Source organism: Populus nigra, chromosome 13 (genome assembly GCF_951802175.1).
Source record: "Populus nigra chromosome 13, ddPopNigr1.1, whole genome shotgun sequence".
In the NCBI taxonomy this organism is placed as follows: Eukaryota; Viridiplantae; Streptophyta; class Magnoliopsida; order Malpighiales; family Salicaceae; genus Populus; species Populus nigra.
The window spans coordinates 6,945,368-6,955,331 of NC_084864.1; the positions used below are offsets into that span (position 1 = coordinate 6,945,368).

The 9,964-nt window shown below is 33.5% G+C and overlaps 1 protein-coding gene across 1 annotated transcript; it reads right to left on the reverse strand.

Moving 5' to 3' along the window:
• Positions 1–222: 222 nt before the first annotated feature.
• Positions 223–8,617, reverse strand: LOC133671586 (COP9 signalosome complex subunit 3-like). The gene is made up of 11 exons (XM_062092377.1): positions 8,329–8,617; positions 7,877–7,992; positions 7,527–7,773; positions 6,935–6,992; positions 6,743–6,832; positions 6,378–6,443; positions 5,518–5,607; positions 5,263–5,421; positions 4,963–5,084; positions 696–768; positions 223–595 (listed from the first exon to the last, which is right to left on the reverse strand). The coding sequence occupies exons 1-11, from the start codon at positions 8,511–8,513 to the stop codon at positions 527–529; spliced, it is 1,275 nt and encodes a 424-aa protein (XP_061948361.1). The 5' UTR covers positions 8,514–8,617; the 3' UTR covers positions 223–526.
• Between the last annotated feature and the right edge of the window lie 1,347 nt (positions 8,618–9,964).

Sequence of the window (9,964 nt, forward strand, 5' to 3'; positions counted from 1 at the left end):
AATAAAATTGTAAATCTTGCAAAATACAGGGACTAGAATGTACAAATTTGACAAAAATCTAGAGCTAGCAAGAGTGAACATTGCTTTTGTTATGGTTTTGTTTGCTAATTGTTAATATTTGTTTCTACACCATTCAAGAATTCTGCTATGTTTATTTCTCACCCTGGCAACAACATTCACTAGGTTATGGCAAATTCAACAGGGCATCAAGATTCATGTCCATATCAAAACTCCACGTGAAATATTAAGAATAAAGAGCAGGCAGCTTTGTCCTGGAGATAGACAGAACATGTATACAATACTTGAAATGAGTTGCAAACTAAACTGGACTTCTATCATAATCTGCCGCTTATACCTAAAAGACAAACCTAGGAAAAGAAAAGAAATTTGACGCCAAAAATCTTTATGCTCTGAAGTGAAACAAGGGCTTTAAATTTACCATTTCTTTTAACATGGAGCCATGTGCAGCAGCCTAACATCATTCTCAATTAAATAACACTTGTATTCCAAAATCCTCCAATTTCCATTAAATGTTGAATTTCTGAGGAACAGGGTCAAAATCATCAAAGTCAAATCTCTGACGCTCTCTTCCAGCCTAAAAAACCAAAGGAACAAACAGGTTAGTTAGTAGTGCATACTAGATCCTAAACAAGTTCAGCTAACAAGTATTACAGGAATCAATGTAGTAAGCTCACCTTTGCCAAGTACAAAGGATCACATGATAAGAGTTCATCCACTGCAGTCAGCTTCTTTGACAATGTCATTATCCTAGTATAACAAAAATAGAGAAGGTTAAGAATTACCAAAATAATCATCAAAGACTGAAATGAAGCCATGTAAATAATTTGTCCCGATGTTGAAAACACCATCTAGTCATTTGTTACTGTTAATATAACATGATTGATGTGGGACAATAAACTAAAGAAAAATAAAAGTGGAGAAAGAAAGAAGCCAGGAATTACAGGAATTAAAAGCGGGAAAGAAAAGTTAGGCAGAAGAGAGAATTCAGAGAAAAATAGCTTGTAATTTTAATTAAATCATTAAAAATTGTCTTACAAAATAAATAAATAAAATAATATAAATAACATAACCCTAAAACATCCAACTATTTGGCTCAGCCCATCAATTAAAATTGTTTAACATAATAACCCAAATAAATAAAACAAAAACAATGAAATAAACCTAGTTGGGCTCAGTCTCTCAACCAAAAAGTAACACGGGTCGGGCCATCCATCATCTTTGTCCATATACTCACGTAATCTATGATCTGGATTTGGTGTCCCTACCAACTCTCTCGGGGTTGAAGAAACTCAACCCTTAAAGATCTAGATCAATTTGTTGCAATGTATCTCTAGTAATCTAAGAAAACCTGAATCAGGTCAGTCTACCTAAAGAACTAGAAACCATTAAACTTCATCATCCTTGGTAAAAACTTGTTCATCCAAAATAACATCAATATTATCTTTTTGTGGTGATGTCAAGGTGAAAGGGGTAAAGGTTTCAATAAGATCATCAAGAATGAGATTAGATGGCATCTCAAAAGGATCATTTGGAATACGATGTGGTCTTGTATATGCAACTAAATCTTCAATGTTAAATGTGGAGCTAATGCCAAAATCAAGTGGTAATTAATAGCATAAGCATTTGGACAAACTTATTGTAGCACTTTGAATGGCCCAGCACTACATGCCTGTAATTTTTTATTAGTTCTTAAAGGATACCATTTGGATCTAATCAGTATTATAACATGGTCTCCAACATTAAACTTATTGTGTCATTTGTAATCAACTTGAAGTTTATATTGCACATTACTTGCTTGAATCTGCTTCGTGATCTCAACATGTAAATCCTGAACTCTAGGTACAAATGACTCAGACAACCTAGCATAAGGAGACATAGGAAGGTCATCTAAAAGCCTTCTAGGCTTGTAATTGTGTACAACTTCAAAGGGACTCATGCCTATTAATCTATTGACGGAGCTATTATAGGCAAACTAGGCTATAGGAAGAACCAAATCCCAATTCCTATTATGATCATGCACTAGACATCTCAAAAGATTGTCTAAACTCCTATTAACCACCTCATTTTGACCATCAATTTGGAGGTGGTGGGCGCTACAAAATCTCAACTTAGTTCTCATCATATGACAAAGTGTCTTCCAAAAATAACTCATAAACCTAACATCCCTATTCAAGACTATGGTTTGGGGAATGTCATCCAACTTAACAATCTCGTGAAAATAGATTTTCACAACTCTAGAAGCATCCATGGTCTTAGTGCAAAGGATAAAATGGGTCATCTTAGAGAAGTGATGGACAACCATAAAGATAGAATCATGCTTCTTTGCAGTACATGAAAGCCCAAGCACAAAATTCATACTTCTTACCAAGGGCAAATGGGAATAGGCAAAAGAGTGTAAAGACTAATGTTCTATTTTCTATGCTTAGCTAGTTGACATGTTCGACATTGACCTCCCAACTTAGCTACATTTTTTTTTAAGCTAGACCAAAAGAATTGACATTACACCTCTTCAATGGTTTTATTTCTTCCAAAGTGTCTTGAAGAACCTCCAACATGAATCCCCACATCAAAAAAATCATGCATTGATGTCTTCGGGATACAAGGCTTATTATCTCGAAACAAATACCTTTCCTAGAGTTAATAACCATCTACAACACAGTTACTCTCATCTCTCATTGTCATTCTCTCAATGTCATGTATATTTCTCCAAATTCTAGACAAGATTCATCCTTCTCTTTGAGTCTCTCAAATTCAGTATCTTCAACACTCATTACGGATAATAGCTTTACACAAATCAAGGCATCTACCGCCTTATTTTCTATTCCAGAATTATATTTCAATACAAATGAATAGGCTTGCAAATACTCAAACCAATTATCATGCCTATGGTTGAGCTTCTTTTGAGAGTTGAGATTGCGAAGGGCCTAATGGTCAGAGTAAAAAACAAACTCTTGTGATAGCAAATAATTGCACCAATAGTGCAAGGCCTGAACTACCACATAAAATTCTTTATCATAGGTTGAGTACTTTGATTTGGCCTCGTTAAGTTTCTCACCAAAGTAAGCTACATGGTGACGTTCCTAACTATGTACTCCACTTATACCAACTCCTAAGGCATCACATTCTACTTCAAACAACTAGTAAAGTTAGGAAACCGCATTACTAGGGCCTCCGTTATCTTCTTCTTAACCTTCACAAATGTCTTACTATCTCTTTTACTCCATTGAAACTCATTGTTTCAAACAATTTATGATAGAGACATGACGGTGCTAAATCCCTTGATGAAATGACAAAAGAAAGTCACAAGCTCAAGAAAACTACGAACTACATGAATATTCTTAGGCTCAGGCCAATCTACAATTGCTTGGATTTTTAAGGGATCAACAGAGATTCCCTCACATGACACTATAAACCTTAAGAAAACCACTTGATCCATGAAGAAAGAACATTTTTTGACATTGACAAACTTTTCTTATGATGGTACAAACTTGAATGAGGTGATCTAAATGCTCCATTGGTTTTGCTATAAATAAGGATATCATCAAAATACACCACCAAGAATTTCCCTATAAAAAGCCTAAGCACCTATGTCATTACCCTCATAAAAGTACTTGGTGCATGGGAAAAGCCAAAAAGCATGACTAGTCACTCATATAATTTATCTTTAATCTTAAATTCAGTTTTCCATTCATCTCCTAGATGGATTCTAATATGATGATACCCACTTTTTAGGTCAATCTTAGAGAAAAGTTAGGCTTTGGCCATCACATCAAACATGTCATCCAATCGAGAAATGGAAAAATGATACTCAATTGTAATCTTGTTGATAGCTCGACTATCCACACACATTCTCCATGATTCATCTTTCTTAGGTGTTAAAATGGCAGATACTGAGACAAGGAAGACGATCGGCTGTTATGATTGTCATGGTAGTGGCTGAGGGGATAACATGTCTAGGGTTTAGGGATGAATGGGTTTGTGTTAGAAGATAAACAATTTTTTTTTCCAATCTAGATCAACTATTGATGATTCTACACAATTTCTAAGTTTTAGAAACGGTGTTGAATTTTGAGGATTTTCACTAGCCCTAAGAGAACGATTAACTATAAAAAAAATTAAAAGCCTATGCTCTGATACCAAAGTTGATATAGGACAATAATCTAAAGAAAGATAAAAGTAGAGAAAGAAAGAAAGAAGCCAGGAATTAAAAGTAGGGAAAGAAAAGCTAGGAAGAAGGAGAATTCAGAGGAATAGTCAAATAAAAAATTATCTCACAAAAAGAAAAATATAGCATAACCCTAAAACATCACTATTGAGCTCAGTCCATCAATTAAAATTGTCTAACATAAATAACACAAATAAAACAAAAACAATGAAATCGACCTAAATGGGCTTAATCTCCCAACCAAAAAGTAACAAGTCAGGCCATTCTTTATCGTCTTCATCTATATATATACTCATGTAATATACCGTATGCGTCTGGTGTCCCCACCAATAATGCAATTCACATCTATTGTTACCAAACCATAAGATGCAAAGTGCAAATAATGAGTTTATCATGGTCTTAAAAGGTTAATATTCACCTGAGAGAAAAAAGTTATAGGCACTTCAATCATGTTTGGCAAAGACATCCAAATAGTTTGTGTTCATAAGATGATTTATGAGATTTTGATCCATAATCACAATCTAGTTGTAGTCCCATTGGAGTGTAAACTTGGGTGGTGATATTTGCAAATAGTCTAGTTCATCATATGTGCATGAACTTCTCAAGACTCGAAACCTTCACCCTCTAGTTGCACGTCTAAGACTATTGACATAGCTTGAGGCAATGGCCCTTAGAGTATGTTCATTGTTATCCTCAAATAATTTTTCCCTTGAAATTGGCAGTAGAATGGAAGTACTTAACTCATAAATAAAAGTGTAAAATCCCAGCTACTGTACCTCTGAATTGATGAATCGATATGCTCAATCATCTCACAGTTTTTATATTGTTCTGGATCCTCTAAGAATCTAACCATACCATCTTTCTGGTTGATTGTTGCATATATCTCACCATCTTGGATCTACAGTTTCAAATGAAATTGTTAATTTAAATTATGGTATAAGATACAAGAGTGCACTATTAGTGGTCTTTCTACTTTCAGTATTTTGCAATAAATTGATCATACAAAAAAATAAAAGGAAAGTTATATAGGAAAATGTTGTAAGCTTAGCATCAAGGATAATTGCATAGGAAACTACCATTTGAAGCACATGCATCTCTGCCTCTTTAGGACTACTAAGTTGCACAATTTTGGCTATGTCTTGGAGGGAAAGAGTCAAATACGTTTGGGTCAATCTCTGAATGTTTCTCTTATACATGGATGATACGACTTGCTTCACCAGTCCAAGATTATTGTCCTGAAAAAGAATACAAAGCCTGTTTTAGATGATGATGAATAGATCTTAAATTTGTCTCACTATGTGTAAATGTGAAATGTATAACTGTAGGCTCACACTTTCAAACTTCTCCCTGTTTGTCTGAATGTATGTCTCTAATTCTGAAACTTTTCCGCTGCTATAACTACTTGCTAATTCCATATAGGGCTGCTCAAAGGGTAAAAGAAAGTTTGTAAGACAATAGAACCCAAAAACTTCATTAAAAATATGAATGCAGAATTCTGCATGAAGAGACCAAACACTGTTGATGGAAACAGCAAAGATTTCATCAAAAATAGAAAAGAAAAAAGAATACCATTTATTCCATTTGATGAATGTAAGATAACCAAAGAGATTGATATGGTACATTACATTTTAAAATAGATTCAACCTAACATATCCATGGTGAAAGCAGCTTTTATCCAAGCAAATTAGAATAGAATTTTATCACTGGAAGCTGGGTAGTTCTATGATAAAATTAGTTTCCATGCATAGGATAATACAATTTAAGAAAGGACAGTTTTTTTAAGCACGCCTAAAAAGGGGGGAAAGTAAAAAAAAAGTGCTTGATTTCCAAAAACACCACACTATCCACTCAGTCATTGTGGTACTATTGTTTTTGCAATTGTGGTACTATTGTTTTTGCAAGCTATGTTACATATTCAGTTAAACAACTTCTATTGTTTTTGCAATATGTATTTTTAAGCACACCTAAATAGGGGAGGAAAGAAAAAAAAGTGCTTCATTTCCACACACGCCACACTATCCACTCAGTCGTTGTGGTTCTTTTGTTTTTGCAAGCTGTGTTAGAGATTCAGTTAAACAACTTCTGAAATTTTTTTTGTCAAGGACACAAATGATAATTAAAGTATTAATGTGGACACTATAAATCAACAATCAATTTTGCTTGCAACGTACAGCTTAGAAGTTGTAATCACCTGACACAAGGTCTTTAAATTTCTCTGAGCTGCTGAAGAAGTGTATTTAGGGAGGCTGGTTGAGAACTGCCAGCAACAACAAAAAAAACAGAGAGAAAGAAAACATAAAATGCTGTTTCAAAGAAATTAAGAGAGAAATGAATTATAGGTGATCTTGTGATGTCAAAACTCATCTAGAATGCAAATCCAGGCCAGCGAAGAATAATACTGAAATAAGAAACACATAAGCTTGGAAAACTAATTACTTGTAAGCAGAAAGGGGGGGGGGGGGGGGGGTGCACAGTCCTAAGAGTGTCCTATCATGACCATAGATTGCTGAATACATCCCAAATTCATATAATAAATGTCAAAAGACTAAAGCATACCTGTCTATTTTGAATGAGAGAAACCAATATGTATTTTTTGAATGCTTCAACAGCTATAGCATTTATAGAAGACATAGGAGCCGTCACGACCTGCGATGAGAGAGAAGCAATTAGAACTAGTACCAAAGTAAAACTATTGCAACATGAGTAGATTGTCAAAGTGGACAAACATATTCTAACTAGATCACATACATTGTGAAGAAGCTCCAGTGCTTTCTGAAAATGCTTTTGTCCAATACATATCATCCCCCTGTCATGATGTCAAATGTCAGATGCATTCAAAGAAATTCCTCATCTAAATACAAGAGATGACAGATTGGTTGCAAGATGCTTAAATGATTTGTATCTAGGTGAGGTAAAGGTTATGTCACCATCAAAAGCAGGAAACTCCAATGTGTTTTCATGTGCAATTGTTATGCTTGTTTACATGATTTCAACTCACAGGTTTGGACTTATACAGCAAGCCCATTAAAGTCTCCTCCATGGGAGTACACTTGACAACCATGCAGATGTTCTAACATCATCTTAGCTACAAAATAATCCTGCCATTTTCAATTACATAATCATCCCAAAGAGAAAAGATACTAACTCTATTCATCAGACAAGCACAAATTATTAAGTTTCTAGTTTGTGAAATTAATTGCTAAATTAAATTACATAATGAAACAGTCAATTAGAAAGCAGACACAACAAATTATTAACTGAACAACAGCAGATCAAGCAAAGCAGCTTAGCATAATGAAAGTAACAGCGGGTACAGAAGGTCAAGCAGCAACTCACTCACCCATAATAACAATAGAGAAAAAAGTCCCGTGGCTGATCAACCTCAAAAATATCATCCTCCAGAATGGAAAGACCAGTTTTATAGCACTTAGCCAACAAACAAAGTTGAAGAAAATCCGGATGCAAAGCAGTCAAATGTTCAGAGGAAGAGCGTAGTTTTTTCACAGCTTCCAGCAAAGGGGCCACACCACGCATTGGTACTTCAAGCATCAAAACTTGGTCTTTGAATCTCTTACTAACAGCTATGACTGCCAACTCAAAAAGATTAGTTAGCATCAACTAAGTAAATAGAAAAACAACATTCTAATCACACATTTTAAATTTAATCCAGGGTAAACAAAAATAAAATACACTTTTCCGACGCCAAACGAATCTGGTCTGCAACACAACAAGTGAGAAACCTGGAAAGGATCAAAACCAGTCTTCTCGCTTGCTCATTGGTAACCGGCCCAGAAGTGCATGCCTCTCTGCCACCCATTCACCACTTATAAATAAGTAAATAAATACATATACAATTATATATAAAAATAAAAATAAAAAACCACAAAAGTAACTAATTCTCTAAACCCAAATCAACATAATAGTCATACCCTTCTTCTTCTTCTGATTTCAAAACTTAGTCTTTCTTAAATTTCAACAACCATCCATTTCTAACACAATGAACCCTAAAACTTCGAAAACTTCTTTCTTCTTCTTTTTAACAATAAAACTATCTCATAACAATAATAATAATTTAACTAGCTAAACATATCACAGTGAACGTATTTTTTTAAGAAAAAATAAAGAATAATGCTGCGACTCACAAAAAATAAAGATAACCGAGTGAGTGAAGAGTCGGGTCGAGCTGTTCAAGAAAAGCCAAAAGCCGAGTCGACTCATTGTGTAGCACTTCATCTGCTTTCTTCAAGTGAATCGATAACAAACCTAAATCCACCGCGTTGCTAGATAGCCCTTGGATTTGCGCCACCAACGATTCTGCCGTCGCCATCTTCTGTCTCTGTTTATTCCCCCTTTTTTTTTGTTCTATCTTTTTCAATCAATTACAAAAACAAATAAATTTGTTTGAGAGAGAGAGATTTCACAAGGCAAGCAAGCTGCAGTGGTGTGAGTTATAGGTAAAGAGAGCAAAATCTTATGGGCCGGGATTGTAGACAACGATATAGGCCCAGTATTTATTTATTTATTCATAATTATATTTAACAATTTATTATATAAAATTTTATTTTGTTGTTAATTTATATATTTGATTTTGAAAATATATGTTAGTTATCCCCTAAGGTTATTATTGTGCCCCAAAACAAGGCACATTACTATTCATTATTGATTATAATAATATAATTACTATCGGAGCATTTTATCTTTAACATTTTTTTGAAGAATAAAATAATCTTTTCATCATAATATAAATATCTTTTAAGAATTGTACGGGATTATTTTAATAAATTTGATTTTTAATAAACAATAAAATTATTAATGTAACACTTGAATAAAATATTGCAATGCCTTCTGCACAAGGGTATTTTTGTATTTTTCATGTTTTTATAGAACAGTTGAATTACTGCATTACCCTTACAATTCAATTTTTTAAACCTTGTTTTCAAGGATTTAGTTATAATTTTATCATGGTTTGTTTGTTATTATTGTTTAGTCCTAAGGACATTTTTGGTTTTTTCACAAAAAACAAAAAAGCTTCTGACGGATGCCTCGTACACGCCAACCACTCTGTCGCATTCTAACGACGTGTACAACTGGTTCTAGCGGTTGTAACCAAATTCTGCCACATCATTTAATTTGTCCCAACGTCCTTTTCCTCTCTAAGTGACGCATGTATGATGATTTGGCGTGGTTTGACTCAAAATTACTTTTGATTCAGTCCCTTTTTTTTATTTGCAACTGTTTTATTTACATTAATTATTTCTAATTGGATTTTATTTTCCATTTCATCTCTGGTCATTGGATTTTATTTTCCATTTCATCTCTGGTCATTTGATTTTTTTAATTTATTTTCAAATTTGGTCTTCATTCTTTTAGTTTTGAATTGATTTTTTTTTCAATTCCACCCCGAGACATTTATTTTCATTTAATTTTTATGTCAATTTTGGTCATAATTCTTTTAATTGCTATTTTTTTAATCATTTTCTTAATGGATTTGTTTCTTACAATTACATCCCTAAACATTTAATTTCACTTCATTTTTTCCAAAACATTTAATTTCATTTAATTTTTATGTTGAATTTAGTCATAATTCTTTTAATTACTATTTTTTTTTATTTTTTCTCAATCTCATCCATTAATATTTGTTTTATTAAGAATCTTGCTTTTTTGTTTTTTCAAGTTTGAGGCATCACCTTAGTCTCATGACCCAGGTAATAGATCTAAAGGATTAGCTTGGGTTGACTTCTATTTATAAAAAAGTATTTTTTTTATATATTTTTCTGG